The following is a 21,226-nucleotide window of genomic DNA, read 5'->3' as shown; positions in this document are numbered from 1 at the left end:
TATATATATATATATATATATATATATATATATATATATATATATATATATATATATCTTTTTATTGGCCTCTGGTGCACAATTATCATCAATATCATCAATTTATTGCTACATGATTTTTTGCGATGAAGCGAATCGTAAAGTATCGAATGTATACAATATCCTTTGGTACTGCCGTACTTTTCTCTTGAAATAATTTCAATCTCAAGTGTGTAATATAGACGATTACTAAAGTAGACCGAATGCAATGCTTGTATGAGAAAGTCCACGGTGGACGACATTATGTAATGAGGAGAGAGTACGTGTCGAACTTTGTCGTAATTGCAGTCAGTCACGTGTGTTTTCCAATTGGCAAATTGAGGAAGCGGCGAGGATAACTTTGATCCGTGCGGAAAGAACGAAATAGTTAAGTATTTTCTTGTCATTCTTGAACACGAGCTCATTAGTGAGAGAACTCGTTCTTTCCTCCACCGCGAACGAGACGCTGAATTTTAAGTTGGGGATATCCACACAATTGGGAATTGACCCGCGGATGCAACAAATTATTCTATCTAATTTATATTATTATTATTATTTTATAATGTCTAATGGGCGAGCTGATTTCTTTTCGCATCGAATATGCTACGGAAGATTATTTATCACGATCCTTAGCGTTACACACACAACTTATTATTTAAAAAGCTTTAATATATTTTTAATAGTATTATTATATTATACTCACTTCTCAGTTCGCGACCTTCGGCGGTGCAGGGTCCCTCGTCCATCAAGCACCGAATATAATTAGTGAGGACACGATTGTTCAGTAAAATTCTGTCCACGTCCACGTTGTCATATTTCTCAGGATATTTTTCGGCGGCAATGGCCAAGGCGATCAGCGAGGCCAGCGAAACCAAGAGAAATCCCTTCATCGTATTCCGTAAGGATTGTCGATGCAGAAGAATAAGCGTATCTTGACGCGGAAGCTTGACTGAGACGCTGCGGACGAGAATTGAAAGGTCCGTGATTGAGAATCCACGACTGTGTGGATCGTACAGCGGCGACTCTAGCTTTTATATAGTCGAGTGGAGGTCGGGTGGACGTCGGGTATAGGGAAGCCTAAACGGAGAAGAAGTATACGTGCACTTGACCGTTTCTGACGCGCGTTCCAGCATTGTAGTACGTGTGTGTATTTTGCAAAGTATAACGTTTATATATTTGTTCATTAAATTACCGAGATTCTCGGTCACCTATACAGCATCGTGTCGATACACAAAATGCAGACTTTGCGAACTGGCTCCATAATTTCGAGTGAGAGAGATAATATGCAGGATTATGTAAAAACATCCGAAAATGCGAGCAAATTCGACTTTCTTGCCTAATTTTTTCTTTGGATATACGGTCTGTTTTTTCTTTGTCATCGCGACAACGTTACGATCCGTTCCATCGATATTCATGACGCATCAAGTCTTTGACCCGCATTATCGTTGAGTTGCATCAGAAGAGAATTATTTAATCGTGTATATTCTTAGCAGCGATAGTTGAAAAATACCGTCTTGCTGTGGTCTTTGCGAATCCTATACGGAGAGATTCGTAACTTCCTAACGAGGAAGTTCAAGAGCTTGTTTTCGCGTGATTATAGCGTACGATTATCATTAAGACGTTGAGACGTGTGGATATAACACACGAAGGAGAAAGTCGTTCCAACGATCCCTCTATCTGTATCGATAGATTCGCAGCTACATATTGATATCGTCATGGTGTCGCCAAACAATTCAAGCTCTTTCGAGTTTTTCTAAACGTCTCTAACATCCATATCGATATGTAAACATTCGCGTAAACTAGAAATGTAGAAACACAGCGAGAAGAGTACATTATGTATACATTTGAAATCTTTTCATCTTCGTATATAGCGTTGGAAGGACTGTTGATGTAATTGAAATATCGCCGTTCTTTTTCGTCGGAAAGGACAACCGTTAGATAATCATATCAATACGCGATAAATTTTAACAATTTGATCGTAATTTACTGATTAGGTTAGAGCACATGCACACACAACATGCAGATTGAGAAAAAATCCGTGTGTATTTGAAGGCTTTATATATGTATGAAATATTTTAATATTCAGAGTACTTTTTACAAATATGTTAAAGAATAGATTGTAAAAATAACTGCGCGTCGGTTTTCATAGCGGTGGCATCAGCGGAGTCGTGTAATAGCCAGGAATATCGTAGATCTCCTGATCGTACATGTGGGAGATAATAATCCACTCGGTAGAATATCGTTCCTTCAGAAGCGCCAGTAACGTTTGCCCATCTTTCTTCAAAGAAGGACTACAACTTTCGCAATCTCTGCTGATCAATTCAGGCAGTAGAACATCTGTATATACACAAAACAGATCATATGTGAATGTTGATTTTCAGCAAGAGAACGAAATCATTAGATCCCTTCGATATCAACATAGTTACTTTGCAAGCGAAAGGCATGATTTTGTAAGCGCGATTTGTAAATTTACATTTATCAAGAGACATCGCGTGTGTGTAAATCGCAATGTATTATAGACAAAAAAAATATATAGAGAATATATAGAGACGCGCGCGTGCGATACAGAATATATATAAACATAAAATATATCTTACTTCGCACTTTAAATCCCATGTCGTCGCATGTTTCTTTATCCAATATACAGTTCTTTACGTTTTCTACGAATTTTTCATCTTGCAAAAGGTCCGAAAGTTCTTTGCCCTCGCAAAAAGCTACGATACCTAAGCTCAAAAGAATAATAATTTGCTTATTCATTGTTATAATGTGATGATTACTTTCGACAACGTTTGAAATGTTTGAAAGAAGGGCACCGATATATGCTTGTTCACACACAAGCTCGAGAAAGACACTGCTCGTACAAAGTGGAACGCACGCTCTCGGAATCTTATATATGATGTCGTAACCAATGAAACATCTCCCCTTTGCATTCATCCCCGGACGGTCGTCTACCTTTGTGACATTAGGCGCTTTAGCCAATAAAATTGAAGATCGTGTTTCAGGGCCACTGGAACCGGATTGAAGCCTGTACTGCAAATGGGCTCGGAGGGTATGAGAATAATGGGGACTATTGCTATCGATCATTAACCGTTAAAAAGGAACTAAGGGTCAACATCCCGTGATATCTCTACGACCTTCACTTACGACTCACTTAGTCACGTGTGGACAAGAATTTGAGGTCCATTTAAACACACAGTTTATGTGCAAAACGAGACTACTCAGACAGCGCATGCTTTTAAAGACATCTTTCAAAACATTTCTGGCTTATCTGGGAAATAGGTGCAACGCGTTTGATTACCTTGAAAATGCAAACACAATTCCTTTGTCTGGACACAATCGTGCTCACCTCAATAATAACGAAATTAATAATATTATTACAAATTGTTACCAAATATTTCGTCTATATTATGAAGATTAATGAGATTGCGGCGCGTAACACAGCCACAAATTTTTTTAACCTTAAAAGGTAACACTTAAAAAAGTTTACCCTCGCGAGCGATCTTTTTTTCTGTTTGCGAGATCATTTTCATGTAAAAGTACGTCGAGACGTTTAAGAGACGGCTAGATTTATATAAGGACATTTTCGAGGGCAATAAACATATCGAAATAAATTTAAACGAATACGGTTGATCTTTGACAACGTTGGAAATTTTGGTAAATATGCAGTATAACGCCCCCACCTTGGATTTTTTTCAAACTTTGTAAATTTGTATATTTTTACGCATAGAGTTGATTTCTGAAAAAAATTATCGCTCACTTTTTGTTTTTTTTTTATTGAGGCGTTATACCGCATATTTACCGAAATTTTTGCTAAGAATAGAGTGATAAATAAAGAATGATAAATAAAGAGTGATAAATAAAGAAACTGACATTGGCCCATATTCTGAATCCTCTTTTATCGATAAAAACCTTAAATGTAGCTTTTCAGCCAATCAGGTGGCTCCTAAGCCTCTTTTAAAGGCTCATTTATCGTTAAAAGAGAACTCAAAATACGAGCAATTATAAATAGATATTCTCCGGTAGACATGAATTTTGTTAATAATATACCGACTGAAAGTCAAACAGACATCCAACTTGACTTTTGTCAATACAATTCAGATACATTCTTCTTCTTATTATTATTATTGTACTTGTGGATTCAAACTTATCTCTATTGCTTATTCATCCAAAGTACCGAGATACGTATTCCAAAAAATTAGGTCCGAACGTGTTCGAACACGTCTTAACGTAACGGCGGTTAGGCCTGTTCTACAATACGTCGTATGTCGCTGTCGGACGTCGGAACAGAGTCGATGGTCCAATAAGGAGAACTTGTCTTGAAAAACAAATCCTCTGATTGGCCCATCAGCTGTACTCCGACATTCGACAGCGACATACGACGTATTGTAGAACAGGCCTCCAAACACAAATTGACAACAGTAACGCTCTATGCACAATGCCAGACAACAGGCAATAGGAACAGGGAATAGGAAATCAGATTGGTCAATTATTTCTATTTCCTGTTCCTATTGGCTAATGTCTATTCCTATTGCCTGTCGCCTGGCATTGTGCATAGGGCTTTAGAGTGCGTTCAGGAGAAAGAAATAGCGTAACGGAACAGTTACGGAAAAAAGATATAGAGGGGGCCAATCAAAGTAATTCCGTTTTCATTCCGTTCCGTTGTCTGATAGATGGGTTTCACATGGCACGGAACAAAAACGGAAAACATTCTAATCTATTGACATCGAAAATTGCGAAGTATGGAAAAGTGTATCCGGTTTATAACGTGTTTCTCGTGACAGAGAAATCTCGCGGAAAAACTATTTATTATGGCAACTTAGCGAATTTTTGAGAGGTATCATGATATTTACTTATTTATATCAATGAAACAATGTTTGAATTTCCGGTGTTTTAAATGTATCATTGATATACCTAAGTAAATATCAATGATACTTCTCAAACATTCGCTGACTTGCGATAATAAACAGTTTTTTCGTTTTCTCTGTCGCGAGAAACACGTTACAAACCGGACACACTTCTCCACATTCACAATTTTCGATGTCGATAGATTAGAATGTTTTCCATTTTTGTTCCGTTCCGTAACAGTCCCGTCCCATGTGAAATCCACCTATCAAACAACGGAACGGAATAAAAACGGAATTACTCTAATTGGCTGACCTCAACCATATCTCTTTTCCGTAATTGTTCCGTTCCGCTATTTCTTCCTCCATCTGAACGCACTGTTACGCGGAAAAGCGGAACGGTTTGTGGACAAATAAACATCTGTATTCATTTTTTAAGATTGTATTCACTTAATTTACTGCAATTTTTACTAATAAATTTATCTTTTCAGCTCATCTGTTGAATACAAGCATTTTAATTAATAAATACCGTTAAAAATTAATATTTTATAATTCCCCATACCGCTTTTCCGCTCAAAATATGCCTCATGTAATATAAGGATGGAGTCCAATGGCACGTCTTTTCGCGTAACCGTGTAACCAATCATATCTTTCTATTCTTTTAGAAGTTCCAACAGAAATACTAAACGTCGCAATTTATTGGTTACGCGTTTACGCGGTACGCGGAAAATACATGCCATGGGATTTCAGTCTAAGGCCGACGTCCCATGGGGCGGAAATTCTCCGCCGAACGGAACACGCGGAATTAGTACGATCAATCATAGCCGTTCCGCTCTTTTTTGTGTTATTTCGTTATAATCTTACCGCTGCAATTTTGCGGAAAGGATAAAGATAGTCGTGGATAACCTCAACATATCTTACATATCTCATTTGCTTGTTATACATTTATTATATATATATATATTTTTTCGACATTCTTTATTGTTTTTTACGCGCCCTTAGGGCGCCACGGTCCCACGGAGCGGAAATTTTCAGCGGAACAGAACGTGCGGAGTTAGTACGACCAATTACAGCAGTTCCGTTTTTCTTCCGGCGTTTTTTCTATTTTCCTTGTGTCCCATGGAGCGGAATACGCGGAAGCGGATCACGTGGAATAATACAAAAAGTAGACTTTTTAATGTTATTTCTTACATTTTTAATAATTTTAATATTTTATACAAATGATATAATATATGATAAAGAGTAAAATTAGTAAAATAGTTTAGTAAAATTAGTAAAATACTTTTTACGAAAATATGCAACTATTTTACGATTAGCTAAAACATAATTCCGCTGCCGCGTTTACCGCTTTATGGGACAGAAGGAAAAGTACATCAACGGAATTGCGGTGATACATTATGATGTATAATAAAGTGAGATCTGCTATGATTAATTATGGAAAATATATTATGTAATTTTTGTTGACTGTGGCTGTTAATTAAACATATAAACATATTCACATATTATACATAATTATTTATTACAATTATCAAAATATTAACATCTTATTATTTACGATCCCTCCACTTATCATTTCTAAACGAAATAATAAAGAATATCGAAAAAAAAAAAAAAAGAAAAAATATATATATATATATACATATATAATAAATGTATAAGAAGCAAATGAGATATGTAAGATATGTTGAGGTTATCCGCGACTATCTTTATCCTTTCCGCAAAATTGCAGCGGTAAGATTATAGCGAAACGGCACAAAAAAGAGCGGGACGGCTGTAATTGGTCGTACTGGTTCCGCGTGTTCCGTTCCGCAGAGAATTTCCGGCCCATGGCCGAATAGCCATTTTCACCATCTCCGACTACCTTAACCGGCTAGTTATTCCGTTGGAACTGACCAATCGTACTTGTCGTTTAACAAGTATAACCAATCACCGTGCACTTTAACCAGTAGTTAAGGTAACTGGAGATGGTGAAAATGGGCAATCATGAGGCAATCAAAACAAACGCGGAACGCGTAGCGGGTCTAGATTTTGTCTTCCGCGTTTCACATTTCCGCGTTTCATATAGGCTGCGTTCCGTTTCACGCATATGCGCGCATTTATCTATAGTTCATGTTACATATATTGTAGGCAATGCGCGCATAATGCGTGAAACGGAACGCAACCATAATGGCACCCAGAGAGAAAGAGCTTAGGTCAGGTTGGATACTAGAGTTTCGTATCGACAACACAGAACAGGAGGTTATAGTTTTGTAAAACTGTACACGACTGTTTCAAGTATAAAAAGATGTTGTTGATAACTCGCAAACTCGACGCCAGACTCGTGCAACATAGTTTGCTGTTTAAACTCATTGCAGGTTACGCGAACGTTTCGCAGGTGGATAGTGAGTCGCGGCCAGAACGTTAGTACGATGTATATAGCTGCCTCTCTAATCCAGACTGACTTTCGCCAGATTACAGTCAAACCAATTCGACAATTAATCAACCGACACAATTGTCAATTGCATTGTAGCTCTAGCTGTGTAATTAATAATCTCGTCGTAGTCTATTGGTAGGACATACAATGTTTGATCGGTAGTGTTTCGAAGTGTAGGTTATGAATTCGTTTGAATGACAAACTGCCTTTTCTTTCATTTTCCACGTTGACGACGTTTTACGAATTTGGTACAAGTCAGTCCTCTATCTCTACTTCCACGTGTGTGTGTCAAGATTGTCAAGCGAGTTGTTTTCAGAATTCCGCGTATTGGAGCTGTACTCGCGGAAGAAAGTCTTACGGAAACAACAAGCGCAAAAAGTCCGAGTGCCGCCAGCGAGAACGACCGAGATGCCAACTGATCAGGACTGGACGTCGGTTTGGCCGGGTGCGCGAACTTTTCATCCCGCCTCGGTGCCGCTGCCGTTACGACAGGGTTACATGCAGAAAGACGCACCGCCCGACAAACACACTAACGCCGAGCTCATGAAAATACCGAATTTTCTGCACCTCACACCGCCGGCGATTCGCAGGCACTGCGAAGCTCTGAAGCAGTTCTGCACCGAGTGGCCCGCAGCTCTCGACACCGACGACAAGTGCACCGAGCATTTCCCTGTCGAGATCGTCACGTCCGACTATTGTTACTCCTCGCCTACTATACGGGAGCCGCTTGCCAGAATTGTAAGCCTGCAAATCAAACTGACTTCCCTTCACCTGGACACTCATGCTAAGGACAAGTTGCTGCGACTACTGAGAGACAGATACAATACGGAAACGGGCGTGATAACCATCACAGCTGACAGATGTCCGGCTAGGAAGCAAAATCTGGAATACGCGCGGTACCTCCTCACGGCAGTGTACCACGAATCCTGGGTAAATCTAATAAAAGTATAAAAAGAAAAAGTAGATGGAATTGTAATTGAACTGAAAAATTGTCACTCAATGCTTTTCGAGTCGCGGTCGATTTTCTTCAAGACGAGTTTGGCCCTTATTGCTCTCTGATATATATTCAACAAAATCTTTAATTTCAGAGAGTGGAGCCGTGGGAAGCTGAGAAATCTCTAGCCGACATGGAATACTTTGATTGGGACTCGAGTGTGAGTCGCAAAAGTCTGGTGACACTGTACAGATGGCCCGAGCCGCCGACAGATTACGATTACGAGACCATTCCGCATGCGACAGAATACAAGATTGCAGTTTCGGATCTTATAAACAACGGGGAGGATCAGTACTCAATCAACAAGTACAAAGAAGCCGTGAAAAACTTGTTAAACTTTAAGAGCGACAATAAAAGCTAAATTGTAATTATTACGTGAGCGATTCTTTTTTGTTTCAGATTATTTTCAGCAAAGTAAACTCTATTCCTGTAGAGAGAAGTCTCTTTCGTTCGACAGCGATTCTTCTTTTAAATCAAGAAATTCACTCGTAGAGAGATGTCTTTGGGTGAATTTCTCTCTTGTCTTTCGTCCGACAGCGATATCCATCGTTCTTTGTAGTTTTTGCAAGTAATGTCCTATTCAATTTACGTAATTTCACGCTCGTTACAGAATGAACGTGCCGGTAGAGCGAGTCGGAGATCCGTAATCGTGTCCATAATCGTGCGCGAATTGACGGCGAAATTGCGATTTGAATAAAAGAAGAAAAACAACTAGGGCGTACGAAGAATCGACCGGAAACGCGCGCTCGGTATCGTTTGTCTCTCTCTGTCTCCCCCTTTCGACGTCGTTTATATATGCGAGCAAGTATCTCGCAGATCCGAGTCGTTTCACCTTCGAGATGCAAGATAGAAATTTTCGACGGTGCAACGTGCCGCGCGAGAGTGACAGTAACGCTTGTATTTTTAAATAATTGTATCGATCTCGCCTATAATAAATAAGCTCGAGCCTAAGTGAGGAAAATGTTGAAGATTATTGCGCTCTTGGTCAGTGCTTGGCTCGACGTTATTCTATGCGAGACGCAGCTATCGAAGCACGCTGCAAGCGCAAGTCGAGTGTTATCTTGTAGGAATCCGCCTCTATGTGATTTATCGAACACGATCGAGCCGAGAAATGACGCGCAGTTTTACTCGGATTCGCAAACTTTCGCCACGTCGCAGCAGCCCAATTACCTCCGGCGCAGTTATTACAGCGGATTCGGCTCGTTTGCATCGCCGGCTCATTATCAGTAAGTCAGCGTAAAATCGAAGTTGTCTCTCGTGGCGGCAGTTGTCAACAGCGAGATTCTGGATTCTTTTAGCACCTTCGATCCTATCAGCGTGCTAGCGTCATTGGCATTTTTGGCGTTCTTATTGCAGTCGTTTGCTTCGCTCTACGATCGCTCGAGATCGATGTTGCCGACGATAGTCAGTGGTCGGCGACGGTCGTCGGACATGGACCTGACGATCCCCGAAATCTCAACACACGTGTCGCGTGCCTTGCGAAACTACGTGAGTATGCTCTATTCTCTCGAATTGAGAATATAAAAACACGGGCGATCCAAAATTGCATTAATAACACTTTTTCAGGAAAGTCTCAATTTGGATGCGAATGACTGACACGTTCTCGTTTCTCATCGTAAGATGAAATACATTTAGCGTTCCTGCAAATAATTCTCTTAAAGTTACTCGGAGATATCGACACGATGAGAATTCTGTAATGTCATCTCAACATACACACACACATACACGCATAAGAAAAATAAAAAAAGAAAGAAAATAAAACCCAAGTTATTCTTTCTTTGTTTTCGTCTTGTTTATTTGACATTCGAAGTTTGTCCGACATAAATCTCCGTAATTCAAAGTCAACACGCGTATAGTATTTTGGTAGTAATTATTGCATTATACTTTGTCGATAGATTACACAAAGCTCTTAGGCAACATCGAACGATGTAGTTTCGAAGAACAAACTAACATTAAAGTGTATTATGTATAATAAAGTATATTATGCGAGGTTTTAACTAATCTAGTCCTAAATGTTGTTTAAAATTGTACTATTACGAAGCGCCATTTACCGTTTCGTCTGCGACCTTTTGAAGTCAACCTCGAATAATTTCTAAAAATATGTAATTACATCATGTACAAATTAAGTGAAGCGACACTGCGAAATTTGTTATTCTGCTCTTCCTAACATACACAGATGTCTGCTTGCACAATTATAAATATATATATATATATGTATACGTAAATGTCATCGTGTAAAATAATACGCTATAATAACCTACAGAAAACACACAATAATATAATATTAAAATGTTGTCACATTACAATATAGAGCAACTTTTGCTCGGGATGTAAAGCTAGCGATGTCTACGACACAGGGATACAGATTAAATTGAAAAATCAATTATTAATAAAAAGGAAAGAGGGAGAAAGCCTTACTCTCTCTGCTGACTTTGTACGACATTTAAAAGTCTATTATCTCTCTGACCTTACGTACAAAAGATATCCAAAAGATACAAAAATGCTAAGTCTTCATTTAGGATCACCACGGGACTCTGCTGGACGGTGGAGCTGGAGTGTGTCTGCAATAGAACATGTGCCATGTATATTTCGCGTCATATAGAGTTCGAGGGAAGGATTGAAATGAAAGCGAGTTGACACGTCGAATGCAGTGACTATGATGCTCGCGCGGTCGAGAGTCGATGAAACGTCCAGTAAAAAAGAAACAAAAAAAATACGCGCGCGTTTCAATTGACATTTATTTGCAATACAATCAAGCTGTACAATCCACGCGTTAATACATGACGCAACGATGTAAATCACTTACTTCCTCCCAAGGGCCGGTTTCTGGTACGGATGTGTGGTCATGAGAGCACGCCTCTCCTTATTGCGCACCGTTTTAAACGTCACGTCTGTTCCTTCTTCGTTGCCGGACGAGGAATTAGCCTCCTTCAGTTTGTTCAAAATAGCGATACTCTTGGCGCTCAATTGAGTAGGTAGCCTGTGCTTGTGCACATTCTCCTTGCCCGCGCGACCGCCACCAGGCGCAATAGTCTTACTGTTACTCGTATGCTTCTTCGTCTGCTTGACGGGCGTGCTGGTGCTCTCCTGATTCTTGTCGGAGAGCGGACGCTTCCTGATCACCCTCGCGACGTTCTTCTTGGGCAAAGTCCCTGACACGGGTTTGTCAGTAGAAGCGTTGGATTCGTCGCTCGAGTTGGAGATGTCGCCGGCGTTGAAAGTGGTATTCAAGACACCACGAACATCGCGTTCCTGTTCGTTAAGCTCCGGCGTGATCGCGGCCGGTGGCATCGCGCTACCAAACGAGTCCATTCCGATCGTGCTGAGGCAGGCAAATACGTCGAAGTCTCCAGCGTCGTTCACCGGCGCATCGGAATCTGACCACTTGATATTGCGAAAGCCTTCGAGCAGCTTAACCAGCTCCTTGAATTCTGCCTGCATGCGCTCGGTCATCGTGCCGTAGCCCTTCACCATGTTGTAATAGTTTTGCAGTGTCGCGCTCATGTTTCTTGTGATGGTGTTGACTGACTGCCTCTCGCATTGCAGCAGGCCGCAGAGCTTCCTGATGTGTTGCCGCATACCGAAGATCCAGCATCTCTCAATCTCACAGTTCTGCAGGGACAGCTTGTCTCGCAGGCATTCATCGAGCTGCTTATTGTCCTTGCCGGCCGCCACCCTCTGTATCTCCGCATCCACGGAGCACAGCTCCTGCCAGGCCGCTTCGGTCAGCGTCTTGAGCGAGTCTCTTTGCCGCTGGAAGTAACGGAGGGACTTGTTGATACGCGATTTGCCGCTGGCGTTCTGCTCGTCCGACGGTAGCGTGTCGTCGGCAGCGGTCAGATTGCGCAGCCTCTCGTCCGCGTCCTTCTTGTAGAGTATCCTGCAGGCTAATATTTTGTCGGAGCTTTCTAGGACCAGCATCCTCTCGATCAGATCCTTCTTCCTGCTATACAACTTGGATAGCTTGTTGTGCGCTTCCAGCATCTGTTTGCTCGGTCGCTCGCTATCCGTGAGAATCATCGGTTGCGCGCCGCTCTCCAGCACGGCGAGTCGCGCCTTCAAGATGGCGATCTCCTTCTTCTGCTCCTCCACTATTTTGATGTACCCGGCGATATGTGTCTCGCACGACACATTCTTCTGGGCGTACGATTTGATCTTTTTGGCCCGATTCGCGTACCTCAGAGTGTTATACGTGTCCTCGTAAGTGAGACTGGAAGGGCCGATATTGGCGATCATAACGGTACGGCAATTGCCGCCAAGCGAATCCTTGAGCAGTCTCGTGAGCTTTGAGTCCCTGTATGGTATGTGCTTGGTGCCGTCCGCGAGATTGTTGATGCAATTGCCAAGAGCGAGCAGGGACTTGTTGATGTTGGCGCCCTCCTTGAACCTCACGCCTTTGCAGCCGGTGGCGGACGCTCTCTCAGAGCCTGCCAGGTCGATCATTGACAATTTCACACGCTGGACCTGGCTGTCCAGTTTGTCGATTATTTCGATGTACACCTGAAAGACCGCGTGGCTTCTGCTGCTCTCCTTATTCGCGTCCGTGGGATGCTGCGTGCGGTTCTTGTTGCCCTCCGCCAGAAGCGACAGCAACTCCTCGGCGCCTCGAATGGCAATCGGCTTGAGGCCGGCGACCACGACGCCGCATCTGCCGTCCTCTCTCAGCTGCAGCTGACCCGACTTGTGCAGTAAATCCTGTACATTCTCATTATAGATCTCCAGATAAGTAACGTTCAACTGGAACTCACGATGGCTGCTCTGCTTCTCGATCTCTGAGAAGAGCTCCGCCACTGTGAGATAAGTGATGCCAGGATCGTTTTTGTTACCCAGCATCGTGTGAGTCTTGCCGGCACCAGTGGCACCGTATGCGAATACGGAACAATTGTAGCCATCCAGGAGGTTGCCGATTAGACTCTTGGTGCTGCCCTCAAAGACGTTCGTGTTCACGGATGTTTGGTCGAAGACTCTATCGAAGATGAACTGAAGATGCTTGTTTTGCTTCTTCAGCATATCCCTACCTCGTTGAGCTACATTATGGAAGAAAAAGGGTGTCTCCTTCTCCTTTGGATCGAAGATCAACATTTTGTCATCCACAGTCTCGATGACAGTTCTGCTGTTGTCTTGTAGCTCTCGTTCGTTGTGCGGCCGGATCCTCACAATCACTTTGATCGAAATTTCGGATGCATTTGCTCGCGTGGACGCCTTCGCGGCTGTCTTGCTGCTCGCGTTTGACTTTGACAACACTTTCCTTGCGTCTGTTCTACTAGGCGAGCTCGCCTTCGTTGTGTCTTTTTTGCCAAAAACCATGCTGCTCCACGTGACGCACGTCCGCGTCTACTCTTGTTGCATCAACACCTCTGAATTGCTGAAAAAGATTTTCATCAGTCTCACTGTTCAGCGATTAGTAAAAACGTACATAGGTAGGCGTGTAGGCAGATAAACAGATAGATAGATAAATAGGTAAATAAGATAGATAGATAGTACATAGGTAAGTAAGCAAGTAAGTAGGTAAATAGGTAGGTAGATAGGTAGGTAAGCAGGCAGGTAGGCAGGCAGGCAGGCAGAAAAGCAAGCAAGCAAGCAAGCAAGCAAGCAAGCAAGCAAGCAAGCAAGCAAGCAAGCAAGCAAGCAAGCAAGCAAGCAAGCAAGCAAGCAAGCAAGCAAGCAAGCAAGCAAGCAAGCAAGCAAGCAAGCAAGCAAGCAAGCAAGCAAGCAAGCAAGCAAGCAAGCAAGCAAGCAAGCAAGCAAGCAAGCAAGCAAGCAAGCAAGCAAGCAAGCAAGCAAGCAAGCAAGCAAGCAAGCAAGCAAGCAAGCAAGCAAGCAAGCAAGCAAGCAAGCAAGCAAGCAAGCAAGCAAGCAAGCAAGCAAGCAAGCAAGCAAGCAAGCAAGCAAGCAAGCAAGCAAGCAAGCAAGCAAGCAAGCAAGCAAGCAAGCAAGCAAGCAAGCAAGCAAGCAAGCAAGCAAGCAAGCAAGCAAGCAAGCAAGCAAGCAAGCAAGCAAGCAAGCAAGCAAGCAAGCAAGCAAGCAAGCAAGCAAGCAAGCAAGCAAGCAAGCAAGCAAGCAAGCAAGCAAGCAAGCAAGCAAGCAAGCAAGCAAGCAAGCAAGCAAGCAAGCAAGCAAGCAAACAAGCAAGTAAACAAGCAAGCAAACAAACAAGCAAGCAAATAAGTAAACACGCAAGCAAAATAACAAAAAAAGCTGCTTACGTAGCCTTCACAACATGCTGCCTTCAAGAGCCTCCAACAGCCTCTCTCTCTCTCTTTCTGTATGTTTCGTCAGTAGTTTTATTCCAATTTTCGAGCGAACGTAATCCTTTGATGTGTGATTCTGGCCTCACGCGTGCACTAATCGAGAAAGACCGATGTAATGAAGTAATTACCGCTACACCACACAAAGCACGCCAGCAGCCGTTGTCGGCTTTACGTTGAAAGCTTCGAATTTTAAACGATGACGATCAAGCGCAGTCGGGCCAACTGTCAGCTGCTTAAATAAATGCTAGGGAACATCTAGCTATTTCTTACGGTGCGAATTCGATTGAATGCGTATCTAGTACTCCAGGTTGCGTTTCAAAATTCACTGTCAGTATTGAAATTCTATAATATATGTGACATAAACTATAGATTTTCAGTACAGGCAGTGCCTTTCGGAACCCAATCGCTCACTGAAAGCTTAGATTGCGTTCGCTTTGGGCGCTTATGCGCATAAGCATCATTCTATCTTCTTCCCGTATATAATGAACAATAAAGATAGAATAAGGATCCTCACACATGAAATTACATAACTACATAGCATAGCATAATATTGTATGGACCAATGAGCATCAAGTATTGAGCATCAATATGGCGGCTAAATACTCGATGCTCATTGGTCCATACAGTCTTATGCTACGCACATGCAGTTATGTCATTTCAATGCGCTTAAGCTGGTGGCACATAGAAAAACTTGAGCAGTAAGATGTAAGCAATAAAGCGTCTTCTACAATGGCAGTAGGAGTAGTAGTAAGAAATAAGCAGTAAGTAAATAGACCAATCACAATCGATTATTTTTGAAACGTGAGAATGGAATTGGTCAATTTGCTTACTGCTTATTTCTTACTACTACTCCTACTGCCATTGTAGAAGACGCTTAAGCAAATTGACCAATTACAGTTATTGATTTTTTTTACGGTCCAAGAATCAACGACTGTGATTGGTCAATTTGCTTACTGCTTACGTCTTATGGCTCCTGCCCACAGGAGGCAACACTTGCCGCGCGACGGAAGTTTGTGCGACAGCCAATCAATATGCTGCTTTCCGTAAGAGCTAGAAGGTTATTACGGAAAGCAGCATATTGATTGGCTGTCGCGCGAACTTCCGCCGCGCGGCAAGCATTACCGCGTCCTGTGTGCAGGAGCCATAAGACGTAAGCAGTAAGCAAATTGACCAATCACAGTCGTTGATTCTTGGACCGTAAAAAAAATCAATAACTGTAATTGGTCAATTTGCTTACTGCTTATTTCTTACTACTACTCCTACTGCCATTGTAGAAGACGCTTAAGCAAATTGACCAATTACAGTTATTGATTTTTTTTACGGTCCAAGAATCAACGACTGTGATTGGTCAATTTGCTTACTGCTTACGTCTTATGGCTCCTGCCCACAGGAGGCAACACTTGCCGCGCGACGGAAGTTTGTGCGACAGCCAATCAATATGCTGCTTTCCGTAATAACCTTCTAGCTCTTACGGAAAAACAACATATTGATTGGCTGTCGCGCGAACTTCCGCCGCGCGGCAAGCATTACCGCGTCCTGTGTGCAGGAGCCATAAGATGTGTTAAGCAATTGGAAAGTACCTATTGTCTGTTGCCTCGCATTGTGTATAAGGCTTAACTCTACGATTGTCTAACGAATTGCGCGCGCAAGTATGTTATTAACCGAGATATTTTGCAGGAAACGGCGTTTGAGAGTAACACAAGTAACGATCACATAAAAGTTTTAATGCTCACTGACCAAAGAGTACGAGGTGTTTTGTGCCAGGTAGATCACAAAGCAAAATCGGGAGAGTAAATGTTACCCGAGTGAATTGTCAAGTGCAGGTAAGAAGTAAATAAATTCCACCCATATCTTTAGCAAGATCGGCAGAATATAAGGTTATAACTTTCGTCTTGCGGTCGGTCATCTTCACACATAATGTTTATGCATATTTTATAATTATTTTTGCGGAAATTCAAACATTTTCCAAGAGTCGATGTCTATCTTGATAAATCCTTGATCGCATCGCCGTGTTATTGTAGCAGCAACAAACCAGTTACCGCGAAAAACATGTTACAAATGTGTTATTTTTCAGATACGATGGAGCAATCTTTCATTACCACTAGAGCCAAGGCACAGAAATTGATTAGTTTAAATGAAAGTATGACCAAATCAAGGGATGAAAATAAACGATCAGTGAGAGGAAAAAGATCTGTGAATGTAAAGAGTAATTCGGAAGTGACTACTGGGCAAAGCACTAGAAAAAAGACAACTAATGCAAAATCAACACTTAGCAAATCTAAAAAGAAGAAGGCATCTAGCCGGAATTTTAACATAGTCAAGGGGGCAGAAAGTGAGAGTAAAGCACACAAAAATGAAAGTTGCAACGAATCAAAGAGATTATCGAGGAGTAACGCTAATGTCTCCACGATCCAATCTACAGACGATAATCTCTTTCAGTGGACTGATTCGGCGGATTTGAATAAAACTCCTAAAAAGGTGCAACAAAAAATGATTGTGCCAAGTGTAAATGAACAGTCTGGTATGGTCACTCCTAAGAGCACGCCCATCAAGCTTAGTCTTACGCCTCACAGATCTACAAAGACACCTAAAAAATCACCAGTTTCTTTAAGCTCTCCAAAGACGCATTCAGTGTCGGTCTCGAGACTATTGAAAACCCCGAGAAAGTTGTCCCTTACGCCTGGGGAGAATTTGTACAACAATGATTCCAGCAATAAGTTACGGAAGGCAGAAAAGGACAGCCTGCGAGGTATGTCCAAGGAACGTTCGCCAGCGTCATCGGTAACAAAGAGTAAACGCGTAATGTCTAGCGCAAAGCTAAAGGGTATTACGCACAGATTCTCAAAATCTCCAAAAATTGTACTGAGGTCCCCATCAAAAAAGTCGCCTAAATCGAATGTATCCGCACATAAGAGAAAGAGACCGTCGAAGAGGTCTTTCGCAAGTAGCGGCACCTCGCCAAGTCTCGGTGAATCGTCAAGTGACAGCAGAAATTTATCAGCGGACAAGCATCGGTTATTGAATTCGAAACTGGCGAAATTATTGACGGCTTCGCAGATGAGAGACGTACTAGCGGAACCGGTAGTGTTACTGAGGAAGTTGTCGCTCGACAGTAAGTCAGATACGCTTACGATTGCTGCTGGCAGTAATCGGTTAAATCGTTCGATCGACGCAGAGAGCAGTACATCTGCCGAAGCGTCAGACGCGTCTGCGGGGGAAAGCTCTCGTCGAAGTTTCGCCGCTAAGACGACGAATAGGTCCGCTGGTAAGCTGTCCTCGCCGACGCGAGGAGAGAACAAAACACCTTTGATGTCGTCCACTCCGCAAGAGGAGAAGACGCCGTTAGCACGAGCAAATCCGATCTTTGATACATCCACCCTGTCGGTGGTACAAGATGACACGGCATATCCGAATACCAGGTCGAGGTATACGAATCAGTCTGGCATATACGCTGCACTGGCCATCCAAGATGTGTCGAAGATGCCTTCTCTATTGGACGTGGATATATCGGAGAACGTTGGCGATACTCACGGTCAAGCTCACGCTGCGAATACCGCGCAACAAGACACCGTTCACGACGTCGACCAAGTGACTGAGCTTAATAAAAGCCAAAACAGCAAGAGAGATGTTACTTACGAACTGAAGGATCCGCAGACACCGGGTCTACGACAGATGATCAGAAAACGTACTGCCGTGAACGCCGCAGACGCAAACTTGCCGAGCGCTAAGAAATTCTGCAGAGTACGCTTTGCAAATATAGGATCCGACGGGAACAGTGTGCATAATTCAATCAGCAAATCAATTGGCAATCGGCAGTCAAGCGTGACGCGCAACAGCGGCGTACAGAGGAATATTGCAATTATGAATTCAGCACACAAATCGAAAAGAATCGAGATTCGTAAATTCAGCCACGAATCATTGGCCTCTCCGTTGAATGCGAAATCAAGTTCGAGGATGAGCACCTCGAGAGGAAGATTGCACAGTTTTAACGCTGCGAGCCTGAGTCTTGGCAAAATTCAAGCCACACCAAAGAGACTCGAATCGGTTGGAAAGAATTCTGGTACAAATCAGCTACAATCGTTCCATCTTATCTAATCGTTCTGTTCGTTACGCTGTATTCTCAATGTTACGAAATTGTTCACAGAGAAAAGATCGTCGGTGAAAAAAGTGCCAAACTTCAAAAGAATGCATGAGAAGATGTTTGCCAAGTCTGAATCAGTCGTGGACGCAAAAAAGCGTTTGGAAAGCAGACATCTGGAATTTGGTAGAGTTTATATACATACTCTGGTGTATTATTTGTACTTTTCTCTTATTTTACTGAAATTGCAGCGACAAAGAAAGTTCTTTCCGAGGTAGATGCAAAAAAAGGCATGAAGCTATTGCCCAGTGACACAAGTAACGGCACGTACAACAGATTCGGGTTCAAGTTGAGGAAGGCAGAAGCTACCCATGTCATATTGAAGAAGCAAACTGTTTTCTCGAGGTACGGCACAATATCTACGACGTAATGCCATAATTCAATTGAACGCTATAAATGTAACTTTATGCGACGATAAAGATGCGTCTAATACATTGTGGAACTTGCAAATATCTGCAGACAGAAGCAACAACATGAAACGCGGACGGTGCTGAAGAGCGTACGGACGAATCGGCGCTTTGAACTGCAAATGAAGGCTCGCAATATAAACCCGATATAGAGCACGATAATGGTATGAATTATTATACTCTTTCTCTCTCTCTCTCTCTCATCGCTAAGATATTTTTTCTTTTGTACCAATTGAAAAACTACTGTTGTAAAATCAGTTGAGACTGTTGTATAATCAACATTTCCCGTGCTTTGATCTGTCTCAAGTTCATTGGCATAGCAGCATAATATCGTAAGCAACACTTTACGTACTGTGCGCTATCTATAGTGCTACTTCTGTTTTAAGGAGGAAATAATTATTTCATTTTTTCCATATACACACATACACACACAGAAGCAACTTGTATAATGTTGGCTTGTAAGATAATTTGGAATAGTTCTTATAATATACATTTGTATAGATTCGTGCTGGCGGTGACTATGCTTTCTTTTAGCTATGCGTGCTTCTTTTTTCCTTTCTTGCTCTTGCTCAAGTATGGACAATCCATAAAGAAAGAAAGAAAATAGCAGATTTAATATATAAAATTATTTGCTGGAAAAAAGTTGAGATACATTTGGAATTATTGATATCATTGTGATTTGTACATTGGGACAAGAAATTGTCTGCTAGTTTATAGCTAGTTTTTTTTTTATTGATTGTCAAAAAGCATTCTTTTTTAAATGTTGAGAAGATATTGATGAATTGTCTTAAGATACTAAGTCTTCATATAGGTAAATTCTGTCAAGTATAGTATAAAACAATCAATTTTACATAAAATGCCTTGCAGAAAGGTGTAAACCAGAAAAGAGAATAAGTTTACACACACACACACACACATTAAGTTCTCCACAAATTTTTGTACTGATGACATACCGATATTAGTATTTTGTCGAATAAACTCATAAAAACATTTCTCTAATAACTGATGTAAACTCGATAATCAAAGTTCCTGGCCCCTCGCCATAATCATCGTGATTTGCGATGTCAGAAGCGAAGCGATGCATGCCAAAAATTCTTGCAAAGTGCGACAAAATAAAAAAATATACACATATTTAAAAAGTGACACGTGCAATCGAGAGATTGAACACACCTCGATTAAATACTCCAACACTTATTCCAACGTATCACGTTACTTTTATGAAAATTTATTACATTTTGGAGCAAAAGGGAAACATTCAGATTATTTACAGGTGTATCCGATTCTTCTTATTATTTTACTTGAACTCAGACTTATATCTAATACCTTTTCATCCAAGGTACCGAGATACGTATTTTACAAAAATCAGATCCGAACGTGTTTGAACCAGTGTTGCGAGATCGCCAAATTTTGATGCGTTCGTTTTGGGCGCTTAAGCGTCATTTTATCTTTATCGTTTATCTACGGGAAAAAGATAGAATGACGCTTATAGCGCAAAGCGACCAAAGCGATCGCACTAAAAGTTTCGCGATCTCGCAGCATTGATTCGAACTAGAGACCCTAGATATAAGGAACTGGCTAAGGCTGCTCCAAGTTTTGATTGATTGGATACAAAATGGCGTAGCCAATGAGCGGTGATTATGTATGCAAAAGAAAGCGCGAAACAGAAATGGGGAAAACACAAGCAAATAAATATTTTAGCAGTATTTTTATTCAATAAATGTTAATTTCCAAGAACTATTGACATAAACACATAATTAACATATTCGCACAATAAAATATAGAAATATAACAATATATATACATAACACATGTATATATGTATGAGTAAACATATGTAAACATAAATATATGTATGCTCAGAACAAAAACAAAGCTATGCACTTATTATTTAAATACTATTATTTTAAATATAATTTAAATATTATTTAATAAATGAATGCATAGCTATAGTTTTGCTGTTAAAAATAGGTTTTCTGTTTTTGCACCCCACGGTACAACAACCCGTCATTTTCTATAACATTAGATTATTTATTATGATGTAATTGATGTTATAACATAATCTATATTGTCATATTTTAGATAATTGTTTATCCTTTAACTACATTCAATTTTGCAGATTGTGTTTATATATATATATATATATATATATATATATATATATATA

General features: G+C 41.2%; 6 protein-coding genes across 6 annotated transcripts in view; 3 read left to right on the top strand and 3 right to left on the bottom strand.

Annotated features, from left to right (window-relative positions):
• The window catches only part of LOC116842586 (ejaculatory bulb-specific protein 3), a 2,022-nt gene extending 876 nt beyond the window's left edge, over positions 1-1,146 (bottom strand). Inside the window, exon 1 of the mRNA XM_032811995.1 lies at positions 722-1,146. Coding sequence (XP_032667886.1) covers positions 722-908 — 187 coding nt within the window. The 5' untranslated portion in view covers positions 909-1,146. The remainder of the gene's footprint in view (positions 1-721) is intronic.
• A 913-nt stretch (positions 1,147-2,059) lies between these two features.
• On the bottom strand, positions 2,060-2,899 carry LOC116842585. The gene is made up of 2 exons (XM_032811993.1): positions 2,616-2,899; positions 2,060-2,355 (listed from the first exon to the last, which is right to left on the bottom strand). Exons 1-2 carry the CDS (start codon positions 2,773-2,775, stop codon positions 2,162-2,164), a joined length of 354 nt encoding a protein of 117 aa, XP_032667884.1. The 5' UTR covers positions 2,776-2,899; the 3' UTR covers positions 2,060-2,161.
• A 4,110-nt stretch (positions 2,900-7,009) lies between these two features.
• On the top strand, positions 7,010-8,645 carry LOC116842664 (28S ribosomal protein S35, mitochondrial). Its single transcript, XM_032812202.1, has 3 exons — positions 7,010-7,258; positions 7,589-8,202; positions 8,361-8,645. Exons 1-3 carry the CDS (start codon positions 7,144-7,146, stop codon positions 8,625-8,627), a joined length of 996 nt encoding a protein of 331 aa, XP_032668093.1. The 5' UTR covers positions 7,010-7,143; the 3' UTR covers positions 8,628-8,645.
• A 48-nt stretch (positions 8,646-8,693) lies between these two features.
• LOC116842665 lies at positions 8,694-10,483 on the top strand. Its single transcript, XM_032812203.1, has 3 exons — positions 8,694-9,492; positions 9,565-9,754; positions 9,833-10,483. Exons 1-3 carry the CDS (start codon positions 9,227-9,229, stop codon positions 9,860-9,862), a joined length of 486 nt encoding a protein of 161 aa, XP_032668094.1. The 5' UTR covers positions 8,694-9,226; the 3' UTR covers positions 9,863-10,483.
• On the bottom strand, positions 10,034-14,724 carry LOC116842663 (kinesin-like protein KIF18A). The gene is made up of 3 exons (XM_032812201.1): positions 14,473-14,724; positions 11,073-13,631; positions 10,034-10,827 (listed from the first exon to the last, which is right to left on the bottom strand). Exons 2-3 carry the CDS (start codon positions 13,571-13,573, stop codon positions 10,788-10,790), a joined length of 2,541 nt encoding a protein of 846 aa, XP_032668092.1. The 5' UTR covers positions 13,574-13,631; positions 14,473-14,724; the 3' UTR covers positions 10,034-10,787.
• A 1,415-nt stretch (positions 14,725-16,139) lies between these two features.
• On the top strand, positions 16,140-20,064 carry LOC116842667. The gene is made up of 5 exons (XM_032812207.1): positions 16,140-16,340; positions 16,592-18,577; positions 18,662-18,781; positions 18,847-19,000; positions 19,115-20,064. Exons 2-5 carry the CDS (start codon positions 16,597-16,599, stop codon positions 19,212-19,214), a joined length of 2,355 nt encoding a protein of 784 aa, XP_032668098.1. The 5' UTR covers positions 16,140-16,340; positions 16,592-16,596; the 3' UTR covers positions 19,215-20,064.
• Positions 20,065-21,226: the final 1,162 nt, after the last annotated feature.

Source organism: Odontomachus brunneus, unplaced genomic scaffold, assembly GCF_010583005.1.
Source record: "Odontomachus brunneus isolate Ranch 3 - 2012 unplaced genomic scaffold, Obru_v1 Obru_scaffold_026, whole genome shotgun sequence".
Classification (NCBI taxonomy): Eukaryota; Metazoa; Arthropoda; class Insecta; order Hymenoptera; family Formicidae; genus Odontomachus; species Odontomachus brunneus.
Note: the sequence above shows the minus strand (reverse complement) of the source record. Positions and strands in the feature narration are given on the sequence as shown.

What these genes read in the sequence shown, in the direction of transcription:
- LOC116842585 (XM_032811993.1), bottom strand. Translation starts at nt 2,775, where the DNA reads ATGAATAAGCAAATTATTATTCTTTTGAGCTTAGGTATCGTAGCTTTT. An exon ending in CATGGGATTTAAAGTGCGAA is followed by an intron (nt 2,356 to 2,615) that starts GTAAGATATATT and finishes GTGTATATACAG; the next exon opens with ATGTTCTACTGCCTGAATTG.
- LOC116842664 (XM_032812202.1), top strand. Translation starts at nt 7,144, where the DNA reads ATGTTGTTGATAACTCGCAAACTCGACGCCAGACTCGTGCAACATAGT. An exon ending in TAGTGAGTCGCGGCCAGAAC is followed by an intron (nt 7,259 to 7,588) that starts GTTAGTACGATG and finishes AGTTGTTTTCAG; the next exon opens with AATTCCGCGTATTGGAGCTG. An exon ending in CAGTGTACCACGAATCCTGG is followed by an intron (nt 8,203 to 8,360) that starts GTAAATCTAATA and finishes CTTTAATTTCAG; the next exon opens with AGAGTGGAGCCGTGGGAAGC.
- LOC116842665 (XM_032812203.1), top strand. Translation starts at nt 9,227, where the DNA reads ATGTTGAAGATTATTGCGCTCTTGGTCAGTGCTTGGCTCGACGTTATT. An exon ending in GCATCGCCGGCTCATTATCA is followed by an intron (nt 9,493 to 9,564) that starts GTAAGTCAGCGT and finishes GGATTCTTTTAG; the next exon opens with CACCTTCGATCCTATCAGCG. An exon ending in CGCGTGCCTTGCGAAACTAC is followed by an intron (nt 9,755 to 9,832) that starts GTGAGTATGCTC and finishes ACACTTTTTCAG; the next exon opens with GAAAGTCTCAATTTGGATGC.
- LOC116842663 (XM_032812201.1), bottom strand. Translation starts at nt 13,573, where the DNA reads ATGGTTTTTGGCAAAAAAGACACAACGAAGGCGAGCTCGCCTAGTAGA. An exon ending in AAACCGGCCCTTGGGAGGAA is followed by an intron (nt 10,828 to 11,072) that starts GTAAGTGATTTA and finishes GTTCTATTGCAG; the next exon opens with ACACACTCCAGCTCCACCGT.
- LOC116842667 (XM_032812207.1), top strand. Translation starts at nt 16,597, where the DNA reads ATGGAGCAATCTTTCATTACCACTAGAGCCAAGGCACAGAAATTGATT. An exon ending in ATCGGTTGGAAAGAATTCTG is followed by an intron (nt 18,578 to 18,661) that starts GTACAAATCAGC and finishes AATTGTTCACAG; the next exon opens with AGAAAAGATCGTCGGTGAAA. An exon ending in AAGCAAACTGTTTTCTCGAG is followed by an intron (nt 19,001 to 19,114) that starts GTACGGCACAAT and finishes AAATATCTGCAG; the next exon opens with ACAGAAGCAACAACATGAAA.